Source organism: Cetorhinus maximus, chromosome 2, assembly GCF_964194155.1.
Source record: "Cetorhinus maximus chromosome 2, sCetMax3.hap1.1, whole genome shotgun sequence".
Lineage (NCBI taxonomy): Eukaryota > Metazoa > Chordata > Chondrichthyes > Lamniformes > Cetorhinidae > Cetorhinus > Cetorhinus maximus.
The window spans coordinates 11493570-11513116 of NC_135880.1; the positions used below are offsets into that span (position 1 = coordinate 11493570).

Below are 19547 nucleotides of genomic sequence, written 5' to 3' on the forward strand. Positions count from 1 at the left end.
CAAGATGCACTACAGGAATTCACCAAGGCTCCTTAGCACCTTCCAAACCCACAGCCACTACCACCTAGAAGGACAAGGGCAGCAGATAGATGGGAACACCACCACCTGGAAGTTCCCCTCCAAGTCACTCATCATCCTGACTTGGAAATATGTCACCGTTCATTCACTGTTGCTGGATCAAAACCCTGGAACTGCCTTCCTAACGGCACTGTGGGTGTACCTTCACCACATGGACTGCAGTGGTTCAAGAAGGCAGCTCACCACCACCTTCTCAAGGGCAACTAGGGATGGGCAATAAATGCTGGCCCAGCCAGCGAAACCCACATCCCGTGAATGAATTTTTAAAAAAAAGAGAGAATCTGTGTATTTCCCTTTGATATTCAATGGCATTACCATCACAGAATCCCCGCTATCAACGGCCTGTGGATACCATTGACCAGAAACTGAACTGGACCAGCTGTATAAATACTGTGGCTACAGGAGGAGGTCAGAGGCTAGGAATCATGCAGCGAGTAGTTTAACTCCTGGTTGATTTTATTTCCCCTATGGCGCTGCTTGTGGCTCGGGTAGTAATCCAGAGATTATTACCTTTGTGGTTTTGCTTTTTAATTTAGCCCCTAGCTGCTCATACTCCCTCAGCAGAGTCTCCTTCTTAGTCCTACTTATGTCATTGGTACCCACGTGGACCATGACAACTGGATCCTTCCTCTCCAGTTCCTCTCCATCCTTGGGAAGATGTTCTTAACCCCAACACCAGACAGGCAACACAGCCTTCAGCCTCATTCTCTGGTTGCAGTGCCTATCTCCCTAACTATACTGTCCTCTATTACAATTAAATTCTTATTTACTCCACCACAAACCACCCCCTCGTCCACTTGAATGGCCCCTGCACCGTGCCATCGTCATTTTGCTCATCCTCCCTGCTATCCCTGCTCTCGTCTGCACAAGCTGCGAGAGCATTGAACCTGTTGGATAATTGCAAGGGCTGAGACTCGTCCATTGCTCTCTTCTGGATCCCCATACCTGCCCCTCTTAAAATCACACCCTCCTGTCCCCGACCACTGAACAAACCTGAAGTACTTAGCCTAAGGGGTGAGACTACCTCCTTGAACAAGTGTCCATGTAACTTTCCCCCTCCCTGATGCATCACAGTGCCTGAAGCTCGGGCGCAGCTCATCAATTCTGAATGAAAGCTCCTCGAGCTGCAGGCACTTACTGCAGATGTAGCTGCTGTGGATCGCACAGTATCCAGCAGCTCCCACATGCTATATCTGCAATACACATCCGCCCCGCCATCTTTATTGTTTTATTTAGCTAATTAAGTTTCAAGTGTAGAATATTGCAAAATGGTTATCTGTAGTTATACTGTAGAGCTTAACTAATTATGCCATAAATTTAATATAATAATTGTATCTTCTCCAGCACTGGTTCAAATTCTGCCACTGTTTAGAGAGTTAAAAAATCTTTCAAGTCTCCACTCACCTACCTGCTCACCTAATTAATGCCTCCGGCTTCAGCTCTTGGGTCTCATTGTCTCTGGCTCTTTAGAGCCATTCCCCTTTGTAAAAGGCTGGAACAGTACCTCCTCTGTCACTGCACTGAATTCCCTCACTTATCAAATTCTAGGAGTAAAGTACTCAGTCTTGCTGCATTCAGTCTCAAGCTGCCACCTTGTGCGCTGTTCTTTCAAAAAAAATTTCAACCAAAACAAGGAATGTTCTACATGGCAAATTCGGGTCAAGATTAATGCTTATCACACTGTGACAGACTTTATTTGAAGATATTGATGCTGCTTTATATAAAAAAAGACAACTTAAGTAGTGGTGTTAGATTGTTCAGTCTTGCGCTGGTCCCCTCTGCCTCCCCCCCCCTCCCACCCCTTGCGCCCCCCCTCACCCTCTCCACCTCCCTCCAAAAAGCAGCTATCCCTCTTTCAAGGTGTATCAAGTGGCACTTGATTTTTAATAGATTTCGGTTTCTTTCCCCATGACAACCTGATCACATGGGTCTGTCTCTGGGCAGAGTTTTATTATGACCACCATCCCCCTTTCAGAACATTCTGTTTCACTTCGAATTAAAAGACAAATTTTAAAACATAACCACTTTGTAAAATCCTGCATTCATAATGAGACTAAATTTTTGTCTGTAATATTGAATCATTCCCTTCTCGCTTGGGTCCAGTCCTACCTGCACTCTCTACTACTTGTATTTCTCTTTCTTCGAATTCTGAGCATCACCCAGGACTCCCTGATGATGTCTGACTAATGCATTGTAAATATCTTTGCGTAACCTCTGGCGAATGTAGTTCTGGCTATGTGTTGCTATATTAGTTTTTCAAATAGCTTTGCAACATTGCTGAGCTTGAGAAATTTGTCAGTGTCAGCTAAGTCTCAAGGCTAGATTGCAGCCTCAAGCCATTCTATTATTTTATAACACATAGGCCTTAATTCATTTTTGGAACAATATTTGTGCTGGCACATTCTTTCTCTGGATGTGGGCATCGTTGGCAAGACTGACATGCATTGCCAATCCCTTGTTGATCTGTGAAGGTGGTGCTGGGCCTCTGCATTGAACTGTGCAGCGTTTAATAAAACTCAAGGTAGCTAAAAGACTCGACCATGTTGGTGTAAGATTGGAGTCCTATACAGAGCAAACTGGGTAGGGATGGCAGGTTTTTTTTTTCCCAAAGGACATTAGTGAGTCAGTTGGATTTTTACCACAATCCAACGGCTTGGTTGTCACTAGACAAATAGCCAACCTCTTGTTCTGAGACTGTGGCCCTGTGTTCTTGAGTCCCCAGCCAGGGGAAACATTTTCTCAGCATCTACCCTATCAAGCTCCTGAAGAATTTTATATTTATCAATTAGATCACCTGTCAATCCTCTAAACTCTAGGGGATGTAATCCTAGTCCGCTCAGCCTCTTCTCCTAGGTCATGACAGGAGCTAGTCTAGAAAGCTTTTGATGTGCTTCCTTTAGGGCTAGTATGCCCTTCCTTAGGTAAGGTATGGGAGAAGTGGGTTCTGGTCCGTGGAGCACCAATACTTGGGAAATTGGGACAGTTTACACCTGGTCTGTGCTGGGGCTGGTGTTCTTGCGAGCCGCATAACTGGGGAAGTAAAGAGGGTTTTAAACTAAGTAGTGGGGGGCAAGAGTACAAATTTGGGAAGATGTGGTAAATCAGAGTAGAGACAAAAGAGAAAGGTATTATTACGGGAAATGAAAAGCAGACCGTGACAGGAAGGGATAAAGGGTACAAATCTAACAGAAGAATAAAAGGATAAAACTAAAGGCTCTGTATTTGAATACACAAAGCATTGGAAACAAAACAGATGAACTGAGAGCGCACATAGAAATAAATAAGTACAATCTGATAGCCATTACAGAGACATGGCTGCAAGAGGACATGGATTGGGACCTGAATATTAAAGGGTATAGGGCAATTAGGAAGGACAGGAAGTGAGGGGAAAGGTAGAGGGGTGGCCCAATGCGTTAATGGTGGCATTAGCACAATCGATAGGGATGACCTAAGTTCAGGAAACCAGGATGTGGAAACGGTTTGGGTAGAGATGAGAAATGGTAAAGGCAAGAAGTCACTTGCTGGAGTTGTCTCCAGGCTCCCTGATAGTAACCACATGGTAGAATGGAGCATAAAGGAAGAAGTAAAGGGAGCTTGTCAGAAAGGAATGGCGATAATCATGGGAGATTTTAATCTACATATAGACTGGAAAGGTCAGATGGGCAAAGGTAGCCTCGATGAGGAGTTCATAGTATATTTCCGGGCTAGTTTCTTAGAACAGCATGTTCTGGATCCAATCAGAGAGCGGGCTATACTAGACCTGGTATAGTGCAACACGATGGGATTAATTAATGATCTCACAGTGAAGGCACCACTAGGTAGCAGTGACCATAATATGCTTGAATTTTACATTCAGTTTGAGGGAGAGAGGAGTGGGTCTGAGACTATATTTTTAAACTTAAATAAGGGTGATTATGAGGGCATGAAAGCAGAGCTGGCTAAAGTGAATTGGCAAATTATGTTAAGGGGTAGGTCAATATAGATGCAGTGGCAAATAGTTCAGGGGATATTTCAGAATACACAGAATAGATACACTCCAACGAGTAAGAAAAAGCCCAAGGGACAGACACACCATCCGTTGTTAACTAGAAAGGTTAAAGATAGTATCACACTTAAAGAAAAAGTATATAATTGTGCAAAGATAGGTGGAAGGCCAGAAGATTGGACAGAATATAAGGAACAGCAAAGGATGACTAAAAGATTAATAAGAATGGAAAAATTAAAGAGTACAAGAGAAAGTTAGCCAGAAATACAAAAACAGATAGTAAGAGTTTCCATAAATATTTTAAAAAGAAATGATTTAACAAAGTGAGTGTTAGTCCTATAGAAAGTGAGTCTGGAGAATTGATGATGGAAAACAAAGATGAATTGAACAGGTATTTTGCATCAGTCCTCACTGTACAGGATACAAGTAACATCCCAGAAGCAGCTATAAATCAGGAAATGGAAGGGCGGTAGGAGCTCAGGAAAATTACAATCACCAGAGACATGGTGCTGAGTAAATTGCTGGAGCTGTGGGTTGACAAGAGTCCGGGTCCTGATGGACTTCATCCTAGGGTCTGAGAAGAAGTGGCTAGTGATATAGTTGATGCATTGCTTTTAATTTTCTGAAACTCCCTAGATTCGGGAAAGGTTCCATTAGATTGGAATGTAGCAAATGTAACTCCATTCTTCGCACAGGGAGGGAGATGGAGAGTGGGAAACTACAGGTCAGTTAGCTTAACACTGTCATAAGGAAAATGTTAGAAGCTATTATTAAAGAAGCTATAGTAGGGCACTTGGATAAGTTCAAGGTAATCAGACAGAGTCAACACGGTTTTGTGAAAGAGAAATTGTTTTTAACCAATTTATTGGAGTTCTTTGAGGAAGTAACATGCTGTGGATAAAGGGGAACTGGTGGATGTACTGTACTTAGATTTCCGGAAGGCATTTGATAAAGTGCCACATCAAAGGTTATTGCAGAAAGTAAAAGCTCATGACATAGGGGATAACATATTGACATGGATGGAAGATTGGCTGGTTAACAGGAAGCAGAGAGTAGGCATAAATGGGTCATTTTTGAAGTTGGTGAGATGAAGCAAGTGATGTGCCACAGAGATCAGTGCCTGGGACCTCAGTTGTTTACAATTTATATAAATGACTTAGATGAAGGGATGGATGGGATGGTTGCCAAATTTGTTGATGACAAAGATAGGTAGGAAAGGAAGTTGTGAAGAGTACATGAGGGGGATACAAAGTGACATAGGTTAAGTGAGTGGGCAAAGATCTGGCAAATGGAGTATAATGTGGGAAAATGTGTAATTGTCCATATTGGTAGGGAGAATAAAAGAGAGGCATATTATCTAAATGGTGAGAGATTGCAGAGCTCTGAGAGGTAGCGGGATCTGGGTGTCTTAGTGCATGAATTGCAAAAGGCTAGTATGCAGGTACAGCAAGTAATTAGGAAAGCTAATAATTGTGAAGGGAACTGAATATAAAAGTAGGGAGGTTATGCTTCAGTTATACAGAGCACTTGTGAAACTGCATCTGGGCTGCTGTGTACAGTATTGGTCACCTTATTTAAGGAAGGATGTAAATGCGTTGGAAGCAGTTTAGAGAAGGTTTACCAGACTAACACCTGGAATGCGGGGCTGCCCATTTAAAATGGAGATAAGGTAAGATTTTTTCTGAGGGCCATGAGCCTTTGGAATTCTCTTTCTGAAAAGGTGGTGGAAGCAGAGTTTTTGAATATTTTTAAGGCAGAGGTGGATAGATTCTTGATAAGCAAGGAGGTGAGAGGTTATCGGGGGTGTGCGGGATGCAGATTTGAGGTTACGTTCGGATCAGCCATGATCTTCATAAATGGTAGAGCAGGCTTAAGGGGCCGAGTGGCCCACTCCTGCTCCTTGTTTGTATAATACTCCAGGTGTGGCCTCACAAATGCCCGGTGCACCTCAGATTCACTAGAATGCCTAGGTTAAAGGTTAAATTATGAAGATAGGACTGGCATAGGCATAATGAGCCTGAATGGCCTTATGTGTTGTATGATTCCATGATAAGCCTGGCTTGTATCACCATGAATTTAGATGGTTGAGGAGTGATCTAATGGAGATGTTTAGAGATTTGATAGTGCAGATAGAACGAAAACATTTCCTCTAATGGAGGAATTCAGAAAAAAGAGGCATAATCTTAAAATTATCGGTCGGCTACGTTGGAGTAAAATCAGGAAGCACTTTGCTCAATTCTGTGAACAGATTTTCGAAGTGTGGCTTTGAAATGAAATTCCACGTCTTGTAAACATTAAATCCGTAATGTGATGTAAGTGACAACAAAAAATGGTTACCCTTGTACAGAGGTTTCAGTGTAGTAAAAACTTCCAAGATGCTTTGTGGAATGTGGCGGTGGTGGGTGTAGGGGGGAGGTGGTTGTTGTTGTAGTGGTGGGTGTTGGGAGGGAGGTTGTGGTGGTGGGTGTAGGGGGAGGGGGCGGGTGCAGGGGGGAGGTTGCGGTGGGGAGCGGGTGCAGGGGGAAGGTTGGGGTGGAGGGTGGGAGGTTGTGGTGGTGGTAGGTGGGTGGGGGAGGAGGAAGTTGTGGCGGTGAGGGTTGAGGGGGGAGGAGATGGTGGTTGTGGGTGGGGGTGGTGGTGGAGTCGGGGGGAGGTGGTGTTGGTGGTGGGTGTGGAGGTCTTGTAATCGAATCAGGCATTGATCAAGAATAAAGATGAGGGGAGGTGGCTGGAAGTGCAGTCAGATATTCAAGCTTTGCGGAGCGTTTGAAAGTAGGGGGACGTGTGGCAAGGCTGAGGATTTGGAACTGAGGCAGGCATCTGATCAGCATGCTGATTCTGGGCGGCAATTGGTGTTTTTATTCATTCCCCCCCATTAACTGCAAAGATTTAATTGGGAGTTGTATGCTATTTGTTGGAAGAAAAAAAGTAACTTTATTCTGGTTCTCTGAGTCATGATTACTGACCAAGAACCCTTGAGAGACTACCAGAATCACCATTGTTGAAGATAGATTTGATAATAGCTGAGCTCTCCCTCCATATTTTTTAAATTAAAGTCTTTGTTCTATTCGAGCTAGGAGGTGGATCTCTGACTGGCCTTGTTAAATACCCAAGCTGTAAATATGCCAGAACAGCTCATGTGTTATTACTGATGTCTGGGGAATGCAACGGTGCATCATGAGCTAAATCTGGTGGCTGATGTCATGTATTTTTTCTCTCCCTCTCAAGTCTTTCTTGGGAGTCGGACAGCTTTCAGAGATCCCCCATAGGATGAAAATACACCATTTCAGGGCCTGTTCCAAAAGTTTAGACTATTTTTGTTTTCCCCAAATATTTTTGGGTGCAAATTTTGGGTGCTGCATTAATGAGATGATAAGTCTGAAGAAAGAATTCTTAATATTTGAGGCTATAAAATTACTTGTATTACAAATATACTTTTCCGGTCACCATGTCTCCACTGTTTACACTTGTCCTATTCTTACAGTTATCGTTGCTTTGATAAAGGTGCTTTTATTTTTGTAAATAATGCTGTAAGACTCAGTGCTGTGGTATTGTAAATGTTCCAAATCAATTCGCACAGCTTAATGACGGTCAATATAAATTCTACGTCAGCAGTGCCACTTTTTGTTGCACTTTCCTATCCTTTTGCCAGCAACAGCAACTCAAATATATATAGCACCTATAAAGGGAAGAACTTGCACCTGCATTAAATTGAAGTTCTTGAAATTCTGCTTTCCATATCCTAACTCAATCCAATCCTCTCCTCTTGACCTATATTGACATTCTACCTCTCTCTGTACCTTTAAGATGCTCCTTAAAACCTACACTTTAACTCCGATCACCTGCCGCAATATTTCCTTATGTAACTCAGTGTCAAATTTTGTCTGATAAAACTTCTGTGAAACCGCTTGAGATGCTTTACAACATTAACACTGTACTCACTTGTGCTAAGTCCTGTTCACTCATCTCCTGTATGCTCACTGACCCATGTTGGCTCCCCATTAAGCAGTGCCTCAATTTTAAAATTCTTATCCGTGTTTTAAAATCCAAGACTTCAGCCCTTCCTATCTCTGTAATCTCCTCCAATCTTGCAGCCACCCCCTCACCCTTTAGTTCTCTGCACTCTGCCAATTCTGGACACTCAATTGAGCATCCTTGATTTTAATCAGTCCACCACTGGTGGCCGTGTCTTTAGGTGCCAAGGCCCTAAGCTCTGGAATTCCCCCCTGTAAATCTCTCCAGCTCTCTACCCCGTTTTCATCCTTTAAGATGCTTCTTAAAACCCACTTCTTTGATAATGTTTGTAAAGCGTCTTGGGACATTTTATTATATTAAAAGTACTATCTAAATTCGAATGGTTCTTAAAGGTATGATATCAATGAAAGTTGTTGGCAGATTGTCTTGTGGTTGGAACAATGCCTTAAAAAAAGCACAGGGATATTTTGTAAATATTCTACAAGTGAAACATTGTTGTTGGATTCTGCAAGTGATTATAGATATTTGCAGCAACACCAATACAGTGCTGAAGTGTGCGCTGAGAAAATGTTATGTTGTGTGCCACCTGGTGTGTGTGTGTCACACATGAAAAATGCCCCTAGTGGAATTTCTCTAAGGGCTGTCCAACTGCAAGGAGTTTTTAATCATCTGTATTTATTTTCAAAATTTCAGATGTTGCTGAAGACTTTCATCGGAAACCTTAAATCAAGTTCACCAACCATTCGCAGGACTGCAGCCAGCTCTGCTGTTAGCATCTGTCAGCATTCAAGAAAAACCCAATACTTCTACACTTGGCTGTTGAATGTGCTTTTGGGTATGACTAACATGGTCAAACATTGCTATTAGAAATTTGCATATGAAATGGTTCTAAGTTTTTTTCATTTTCTGTGTGTTGACATCACTGACATGGCTGGCGTTTTTTTTTGCCTATCCCTCATTGCCCTTGAGAGGTGGTGGTGACGAGCCTTCTACTTAACTCGCTGCTGTCCATGTAGCGAACGTACTCCCATTGTGCTATTCTAGGCCTTCACCCATGAAAGAATGGCAGTGCATTTCCACGCTGGGCTATTGTGTAAATTGAAGGTGCTGGTGTTCCCCTGGTATTGCTGCTCCTATTTCCCTTAGCGTCCCCTCTCATGTTTAAAATGATATTGTTCACCTGAGTCTTTAAAAAAAAACTCCTGGCTTAATCTGCTTCTGCTGCTTTATCTTTACCTTGAAGGTCACACTGATTACAAAATAATCCAGTCCCTGTCATGAAGGGTTTATTCTGAGAGTGGATGCAGTTCAGGCAATGGTTCCTGGGGAAGCTGGTCCAGAGGAATATTCTGTTTAAGGAGGCTGGTGAAAACTATATGGGAAGGAAGAGTGTTAGCAAGGGGGAGAGAAGCTGAAAGAAAATTGCACAGTACAGACAGTTAGAAATTAATGAATGAGAAATAAAACTTGGCAAAACAACTTCAACAGTGAAGAGTAAAGCATCTCACACAGTGAAAGAAAGGAGTGCCTGCTGCTATGTGAGCAAATGTGGCAGGCTGCTTTGTATAGAGCAAGATCCTAACAACAGTTAGGTGAATCACTGGTTGATCAGCTCTTTAAAGTTGCACTAGTGCCAGTGGATACCCCAAGCACAGGGCTTGCTTAGCCAGCTGAAATCAAATAAACTGGGACTCACTAAAAACCTGTGTCTTGGAGGACCAGCTAACCGGGGCTTACAGCACATCCATGCAGAACCCGCACTTGGAGAACCTTGTGCCATTATCCTGAGCATATTTTTCTGGCGATGGTGCTGCTATCCTTCAAGTACTGTCTTTGGATCTTTCAATAGTAAACAGGCATGGAGGGAGAAAGGTGGAAGAGACTGCAAGAGCAATGAGAAGGGTTGGAGAAAGTAAAGTTTTGCAGGACACTATTGTGTGTGAGGATAGCTTAATATTTGTAGCATACGTCGGATATCTTAAAATGTTTAATAACAGTGACGTGCTTGCTAAGCCATTAGGTTGGGCAATCTTTAAAACAACTTATTATAGTCAATTATTACACAAAATTAGGACTCCTGGGATTGCGGGTAATAGCATGGATTAAGGATGAATGGACAGAAACTAAGAGAATAGGAATAAATGGTATAGCAGGTTGTAATTAGTGGTGTACCGCAAAGATCAGTACATGGGCCTCTATGTTAATGACTTGGATCTCTATGTTAATGACTTGGATGAAGGGACCAAGTTAATATATCTAAGTTTGCTTCGTGTACAAAGTTAGGTGGGAAAGTAAGCTGTTAGGAGGGCACAAAGAGGCTGCAGAGGGATATGGACAGGTTGGGTGAGTGGTTTAGAGCACGGCAGATGGAATACAATGTGAAGTTATCGCTGCGGTAGGAAGTAAAAAGAGGATTATTTTTAAATGTAGAGATTGGAAAAGGAGGTAGTAACAGAACGTTGTATTATGATCTTTGAAATCAGGCAGAGTCAACATGGATTTGTGAAAGGGGAATCGTGTTTTTGACAAATGAGTTGTTTGAGGATGTAACGAGCAGGGTGGATAAAAGGGAACCAGTAGATGTGTATTTGGATTTCCGAAAGGCATTTGATAAGATGCCATATAAAAGATTACTGCAGAAGATATGAGATCATGGTGTTGGGAGTATTATATTCACATGGTTAGAGGATTGGCTAACTAACGAGAAACAGAGTCTGGATAAATGGGTCATTCTAGGGTTGGCAAACTGTAACTTGTGCTGTAACTGTAACTCAACTACTTACTATCTTTATTAGTAATTTGGCTGAAGAGGCAGACTGTATTGTAGCCAAATTTGCTGATGATGCAAAGGTAGGAAGGCAAGTTGTGAGGAGGGTACAAAGAGTCTGCAAAAGGATATAGGTAGATTAAGTGAGTGGGCAAAAAATTAAAAGAAGGAATATAATGTGGAAAAATGTGAGATTCTCCACTTTGGCAGAAAAAAATGAAAACCAGAGTATTATTTAAATGGAGAGACATTGCAAAATGCTGCAGTACAGAGTGGCCTGGGTATTCCTCCACATAAATACATAAATTGGGTGTGCAGGTACAACAAGCAATTAGGAAAACAAGTGATATATTAGCTTTTGTTAAAAGGGGTTTGAGTATAAAAGTAAATAAGTCTTACTAGAATTATATAGGGCTTTGGTGAGGCCAGACTGAAATAGTGTGTGCAGTGTACAGTGTGCAGTTTTGGTCTCCTTACCATACTTGTCCTGGATGGAGTGCAGCAAAGATTCACTAGACTGGTTCCTGGTATGAGGGAATTGTTTTGTGAGGAGAGATTGAGTATCCTAAGCCTATATTCTCTGGAGTTTAGGAGAATGACAGTTGATCGAAGGGACTTGACGAGGTAAACGCTGAGAAAATAGAATTTCGGGTCACAGTTTTGGAAAAAGGAGTCAGCCATTTAGGACTGAGAAATGTCTTCGCTCGTAGGGTTGTGAACCGTTGGAATTTTCTACCCCAGAGAGCAGTGGATGCTCAGTGGTTAAGTATATTCAAGAAAGAAGCTCTTGAGACCTTTGGGCGCAAGGGGAAATTAAGGTATATGGGGGCAGTACAAGAAAACGGAGTTGAGCTGGAAGACTGGCTGTGATCTTATTCAATGGTGGAATGGATTCGAAGGCCCAGTTGGCTTATTCCTGCTCCTGTTTCTTATGTCCATAACTTGAATGGATTGAGCCTGCCCGAGTTTTTAAAAATAGATGATGCCATTTCATTATGGATTGATGTGACAGCACGGATTGAATGTTGTCTTGCCACATCATGAAAGCAATGCCGACCAGTTGTCATAATTTCACATTGGCTTAGTCGCAATAAGTATACGTGCTTTCTGCCAAATGATTTTAGTTGACAGGGGAAAAAAAAGAGTGAAATGACTGCTTATTTTCTGCTGCAGGCTTTATGGTCCCTGTGGAAGAAGACCGACCCACTCCACTTATTTTGGGAGTAATGCTCACCCTGCGGTACCTGATGCCTTTACTGCGGCAACAAGTGAAGGACACTAGTCTACGCGATAGCTTCGGTGTGACTCGGAAGGAGGCTGAAATCTCCCCTTCCTTGGAGCAGCTCATACAGGTATTGCATTCGGGTCAAACGGGATGGAAGTTCACTGCACTTGGGTCAAGACAGTGCAAATTTGACGCCTCAAATTTAATTCTACCACTGGTATGAAACACACCGATCTATTTCAGTTGCCTCAAGTAAATCTTCTCTTAAAATCTCATGTGATTTAACCCCCTCAATTTTTAAAACATTTATCCTTTCACGGGATGTGGGCGTCACTGGCAAGGCCAGCATTTATTGTCTATCTCTAATTGTACTTCAGAAGGTGTTGGTAGGCCACCTTCCTGATTTCCTGCAGTTCATGTGGTGTAGGTACACCCACAGTTGCCATTAGCAATATCCATACTTCATATATTTTTATATTTATTGTTAAATATGTACAGTAAGAGATGGGGGAGACTATGGCGTAGTGGTAATGTCACTCAATTGGTAATCCAGAGGCCCAGGCTAATGCTCTGGGGATGTGGATTCAAATCCCATCATGGCAGCTGGTGGAATTTAAATTCAATAAATAAATCTGGAAATGAAAGCTCGTCTCAGTAATGGCGACCATGAAATTACCACTGATTGATTGTTCTGAAAACCCATCTGTTCATTAATGTCCCTTAGGGAAAGAAATCTGCCGTCCTCATCTAGTCTGGCCTACATGTGCCTCCAGATCCACAACAATGTGGCTGACTCTTAACTGCCCTCTGAAATGGCCTAGCAAGCCACTCAGTTCACTGGCAATTAGGGATGACCTTGGCAGTTGCGCTCACATCCCAAGAAGGAATAAACTTTAAAAATGTAGGAGTACATCTGTTATCCCTCAAGGTCTCCTGTAACAGTGAGGTAACTGACCGGATAATTAATTTAGTGATGTTAGTTGAGGGAGAAATATTGGCCAGGACACTGAGGAGAACTCGCCTGCTTGTCTTTGAATTTTGGCCTTGGGATATTTTACACCTAACTGGGCGGGCACCCAGGGCTTGCTTTAATGTCTCATCAGAAAGAGAGCACCTTCAATAGTGTGGCACTCTTTCAGTTTTATATTTGAATTTGCATTCAAACAAGTTTTTCTGTAATAAAAAAGCAAAAACCAGCTTGCAGAAAAGTCAAGAACTTTCAAATGCTGAAAATTCTGTCCTGATGAAGGCTGAGACATGCAGCGTTAGTCTGTCTCTTTATCTCTTTCATGTGGCTGATTGACCTACAGTGGGTCTTTAGCATTCTTGTTACTAGTAGTGTTTTGAAAGAAATGTTTTCCTTTAAAGCTGCATTTAATGGATCATTGCCTGCAAAGTGACCAGATATCAAGCACTATGAGACTACTGTTTTCTTTGTTACAGGCGTACGAATTGACATTGCACTACACCCAACACCGGGATCACAATGTGGTGACGGCAGCTTTGGAGATGCTGCAGCAACTGTTCCGTACCCCTCCTCCGGAGCTACTCCGGGCCCTGACGACTCCCAGCAGTATTACTAGAGTTAGCATTGCTCGTGACGACACCTCAAATCGGGTTCGCAGCGGCAGCATTGTGGAACTGATAGGCAAGTCGCCTGAATAATGCTCCATCCTGTGTGTCTGCTTGTGTTTGTGCTCATGTGCGTGTGTGTCTGTATGTGTGTGTGTGTGTGTGTGTGTGTGTGTGTGTGTGGACTGATGCATTTAGCAATTGATGAAGTTTGTTTAACTGCACTTTCTTTCATCATGATAACTCAATTAAATCAGTGTGCTGATCCAAAGCCATAGCTGATAACCAAGACAGGTGGATAGGGTAAAGATACAATTCCATCATGATCTAATCGAATGACGGAACAGGTTTAAGGGACTGAATGGCTGCCTTCCGTTCGCACATTGCCGTTTGTTAATGATTAGAAGTATAAAGTGATTGTTAGAGCTAAATAAAATCAGTGAACTCATTAGCATGTGCCTGTTAGAATTTAAGCCGCTGACTATCCTTCACTTTGATGCAGATTCAAGGACCAAGAAATATTGAGACATCTGATCAATAACTTATTAATAATCATGCTAACACAATCTATTATCTGAAGTCTTCATGAGATTGATATCAAATATTTATCATTACAGAATTGGCACTTATCAAGGCTATGAATAGACTTACCTCTATGTCTCAGAATAACCCCGGGCCAAATTATATTGAATGTTCCTACAGTACAACAATATAGTGTGTACATGTATGGTTGACTACTGAGTCCAATGTGTCTTTACTTTCTGTGTAAATGCTGTCAATACTAACTTGTCCAGTGGTGAAGTCAGCTCTATCATTCAGTCCACATGCCAATTAATGTATTTTAGGTTTATTACACTCTGGATGCTCCCCATGCATGAATGCTCATTAGGATTCTCTGTAGCCTTTAATCCCTTATCTCTTCCAATCTTCATTGCATAAGGGGACTTATTCTGTCTCTATGATCCCCAGATGCCTTCCAGACAATCTGGTGTCTCTCTAATAATTAACATTCCATTCACACACACCTTCATTTGACTGTGTCCAAAGTCTGTTTTGGCGTAACACCTACAGTTATTCCAGATTAATATCTATGTAATACCAACATGGAATCTTAGAATGCTACTGCACAAAAGGAGGTAATTCTGCCCATCGTCCTGAGTGCTTAAATTTTATATTTCAAATCTTTCCCATTCAGTATTCTCTTCATATGTTGTTTCTGATTTGCCTAAGGTGCAGCCTTGGAGCAGAGCAGAATGAATTTCATAACGAGTCTTGGTTTAAGAAAGTTTGGTGGAGGGAGGAGTGTAATTTAATTCCGCCACTCCATGCAAAGGCAGAGTTAATGCTGTTTAATTGTCTAGTGGGTACCAGCTCTGCTTGATTTAACTCAGTGGCGCGCACAGATCCGGAGAGAGATTTGCTGCCTGTGCTACAGTTATGTTCAGCAAATCTGGGTTAGGGGGAGAGGGTGAATATCAGCTAGAACTATCCGGTGAGACTGGCTGGAAAGTATGTAAGTATAGGCGTTAGGTGAGGACAGGATCTGGCTTGGCTGCGAGTGTGCACTCACCTCCTCTCACCACCAACTTCAGCACAGTCATTATATTGCCCACTGTCTCAGCTTGCATAGGAATGCTTATCCTGAACTGGAGATACTGGAGCGTAACTGTGTCGGCAGGAGCAATCGGCAGGGAGGAGGATATAAAATTGGCACATAACTAAGAGAATAGGAAGGATATGAACTGGCCTAGTAGAATCGAATGATGATGGGGATAGTAAGGCTACATAGTAATTTATTAAATAGCCATATCAACATTTCACGACAAATTTATTACGCTTTTTACAATAATTGTGTACCTCTTTCTATGCTATTATATTTGGATAATATATTGTAATAGATGAATCTGTATTGCAGAATTCTTTCAGTGCTGAGCTAAAAGTTAACAAAACCTGTGGCTACAGGCGATAGAAATATCTCTGGATCTGCTGATAACCTGAGGGTTAAATGTTATTCTGTTATGAAACTGAAATTTAAAGTTATGCCTTGTAGAATCATATGGCATAGAAGGTGGACTTTTTGCCCATCATGCCTGTGCCATCCCTTTGAAAGCGCTTTCCAATCAGTCCCACTCCCCTGCTCTTTTCTTATAGCCCTGCGCATATTCCCCATCAAGTATATATTTAATTCCACTTTAAAAGTTATTATTTAATCTGCTTCCACTGCCTTTTCAGGCGGTGCATTCCAAATCTTAACACCACGCTGTGTAAATTTTCCCTTCCTCATTTCCCCCCTCGTTTTTCGTTGGGTAATTCAGTGTTGTTGGGCTCCACTGGTTTCTGTGCAAGACACTGATAAACCGCTATCAAATATTTGAATGCTGCCATGCTTCATTCTGAGCCTTTGCCCTCAATGCCTATGGCTGATGCTGGAAGAGTAAGAGTAAGCAATTGCAATTCTGCTGATGAAGTCTACTGTGCTTTTATTGCATGCCCAGGAGTCTGCAGTGATGTAATGCACATGATTCTTGGCAGGGCTTCCTGCTCTGCTTGCTAGGTGCAGTTTGTTATGGACAGTTTAAAAAAAAAAGTTTTTTTTTATGGACGTGGAGCATTTGCAATTTGGCGAACTGAAGCAATTTGTCATTGCAAGCAATTTTCTCATTGGAAGTGAAAAATAATTGGGATTGCTTCGCTTTTACTTCTATGTTAATGGGCTTGAGCTGGACTGTCAGAATTTTACAAGACTTGATGGAAATGAAAACTAAATAGTCATGCATTAGCCTGACTGAACAATATCTACAGCAGTCATAGTCAAATCACAACACCACTGACTAAATGCCTTGGTCCAAACATGAACAAAAGGGCCAAATTCAAAAAGTGAGGTGAGAGTGATTGTTCTTGACATCAAGGCAGCATTTAATTGAGTGTGGGATCAAGGAGCTCTGGCAAAATTGAAGCCATTGGGAATCGGGGGAACATTCTACATTGGCTGGAGTCATACCTATCACAAAGGAAGATGGCTGTGGTTGGTGGAGGTCAGTTATCTCAGCCCCAGGACATCACTGCAGGTGTTCCTTACGGTAGTGCCCTAGGCTTAAGCACCTTCAGCTACTTCATCAATGACCTCCCCTTCAACATAAGGTTAGAAGTGGGGGTGTCTGCTGATATACTGTACCATTATTAACTCCTCAGATCCTGAAGCAGTCCATACCTGCATGGTGAATGATCCAGAGATCATTAAGGCTAGGGGTGATGAATGGCAAGTAACATTCATGATACACAAGTGCCAGGGAGGCAATGACGTAATAGTGGTATTGTCGCTGGACTGGCAATCCAGAGACCCAGAGTAATGCTCTGGGGACCCGGGTTCGAATCCCACTAATGTCCTTTAGGGGAGGAAATCCGCTATCCTTACCTGGTCTGGCTTACATGTGACTCCAGACCCACAGCAATTTGGTTGACAGAAATGGCTCGCAAAAAAGGAATGAAACCGGACGGATCACCTGACATTGACCTAGGCACTGGAAACAACAACAGCAATCTCAACCCTGTTGACCCTGCAAAGTCCTCCTTACTAACATCTGGGGACTAGTGCCAAAATTGGGAGCGCTACCTCACAGACTAGTCAAGTAACAGCCTGACATAGTCATCCTCATGGAATCGTATCTTACAGGTAATGTCCCAGACACCACCTTTCACCAATAGTATACAGTTGGTAGGGAACTACCCTGAGAGTCCTCAGCATCGACTCTGGACCCCATGAAGTTTCATGGTATCAGGTCAAACATGGGCAAGGAGACCCTGCTGATTATTATGTACCGCCCTCTCTCAGCTGATGAATCAGTGGTCCTCCATTTTGAGCACCAATTGGCATAAGCACTGAGGGTGGCAAGGGCACAGAATGTACTCTGGGTGGGGCACTTCAATGTCTATTACTAAGAGTGGCTCGGTAGCATCACTACTGACCGAGCTGGCCGAGTCAGAAAGGACATAGTTGTTAGACTGGGTCTGCGGTAAGTGGTGAGGGAACCAACAAGATGGAAAAACAAACTTGACCTCATCCTCACCAAGCTGCCAGCCACAGATGCATCTGTCCATGAGACTGTTGGTAGGTCTGACCACCGCACTGCCGTTGTGGAGACAAAGTCCCATCTTCACATTGAGGATACCCTCCATTGTATTGGGTAGCACCACCACCATGGTAAATGGGATAAATTTCGAACAGATCCAGCAACTGAAGACTGGGCATCCATGAGGTGCTGTGGGCCATCAGCAGCAGGAGAATTATACTGGAACACAATCTGTAAACTCATGGCCTGGCATATCCCCAACTCTACCATTACCATCAAGCGAGGGGATCAACCCTGGTTCAATGAAGAGTGCAGAAGGGCATGCCAGAGGCAGCACCAGACATACCTAAAAATGAGGCGTCAACCTGGTGAAGTTATAACAAAGGACTACTTGTGTGCCAAACAGCATAAGCAGCAAGTGAAAGATGGAGCTAAGCGATCCCACAACCAACGGATCAGATCTAAGCTCTGCTGTCCTGCCACATCTAGTCGTGAATGGTGGTGGACAATTAAACAACTCACTGGAGGAGGAGGCTCCACAAGTATCCCCATCCTCAATGATGGGGGAGCCCAAAACATCAGTATAAAAGATAAGGCTGAAGCATTTGCAACAATCTTCAGCCAGAAGTTCAGGGTGGATTATTCATCTTGGCCTCCTCTGGAGACCCCCAGTATCATAGATGCCATTCTTCAGCCAATTCGATTCACTCCACGTGATATCAAGAAACGGCTGAAGGCACTGAATAGTGCAAAAGCTTTGGGCCCTGACAATATTCTGGCAATAGTACTGAAGACTTGTGCTCCAGATCTTGCCGCACCCCTAGCCAAGCTGTTCCAGTACAGCAACAGCACTGGCATCCACCCAGTTATGTGGAAAATTGCCCAGCTATGTCCTGTACACAACAAGCAGGGCAAATCCAACCTGGCCAATTACCACCCCATCAGTCTACTCTCCATCAGTAAAGTAATGGAAGGAGTCATCAACATTGCTTTCAAACAGCACTTGCTTGGCAATAACCTGCTCACTGACGTCCAGTTTGTGTTTCGCCATGGCCACGCAGCTCCTGACCTCATTATAGCCTTGGTTTAAACATGGACAAAAGAGCTGAACTCCCAAGGTGAGGTGAGAATGGCTGCCCTTGACATCAAGGCCGCATTTGATAGTGTGGCATCAAGGACCCCTAACAAAACTGGAGTCAATGGGAATCGGGGAAAAGTCTCCGCTAGTTGGAATCATACCTAGCACAAAGGAAGATGATTGTGGTTGTTGGAGGTCAGTCATCTCTGTCCCAACACATCAATGCAGGAGTTCCTCGGGGTAGTGTCCTTGCCCACAATCTTCAGTTGCTTCGTCAATGACCTTCCTTTCATCATAAGGTCAGAAGTGGGGATGTTTGCTGATGATTGCACACTGTTCAACACCAATCATGACTCCTCAGATACTGAAGCAGTCCATGCCCGAATGCAGCAAGACCTGGGTAATATCTAGGCTTGGGTTGACAAGTGGCAAGTAACATTTGCACCTCAAGTGTCAGGCAATGACCATCTCGAAAAAAAGAGAATCTAACCATTGTCCCTCGACGTTCAGTGACATTACCATCACTGAATCCCCCACTATCACCTTCCAGAGGGTTACCATTGACCACAAACTGAACTGGACTAGCCATATAAATACTGTGGCTACAAGAGCAGGTCAGAGACTAGGAACCATGCAATGAGTAATTCATCTCCTGACTCCCCAAGGCCTGTCCACCATCTACAAGACACAAGTCAGAAGTGAGATGGAATACTCCCCATTTGTCTGGATGAGTGCAACTCCCACAACTCTTAAGAAGCTTGACACCATCCAGGACAAAGCAGCCCGCTTGATTGGCA

At 43.0% G+C, this 19547-nt stretch overlaps 1 protein-coding gene across 4 annotated transcripts in view; it reads left to right on the forward strand.

Annotated features, from left to right (window-relative positions):
- Positions 1–19547, forward strand: part of htt (huntingtin) — a 231156-nt gene that overhangs the window by 32281 nt on the left and 179328 nt on the right. For all 4 annotated transcript variants that reach the window (XM_078561165.1, XM_078561183.1, XM_078561173.1 and 1 more), the window contains exons 7-9: positions 8732–8873; positions 11979–12157; positions 13474–13678. In XM_078561165.1, the coding sequence (XP_078417291.1) occupies positions 8732–8873; positions 11979–12157; positions 13474–13678 (526 nt within the window). The remainder of the gene's footprint in view (positions 1–8731; positions 8874–11978; positions 12158–13473; positions 13679–19547) is intronic.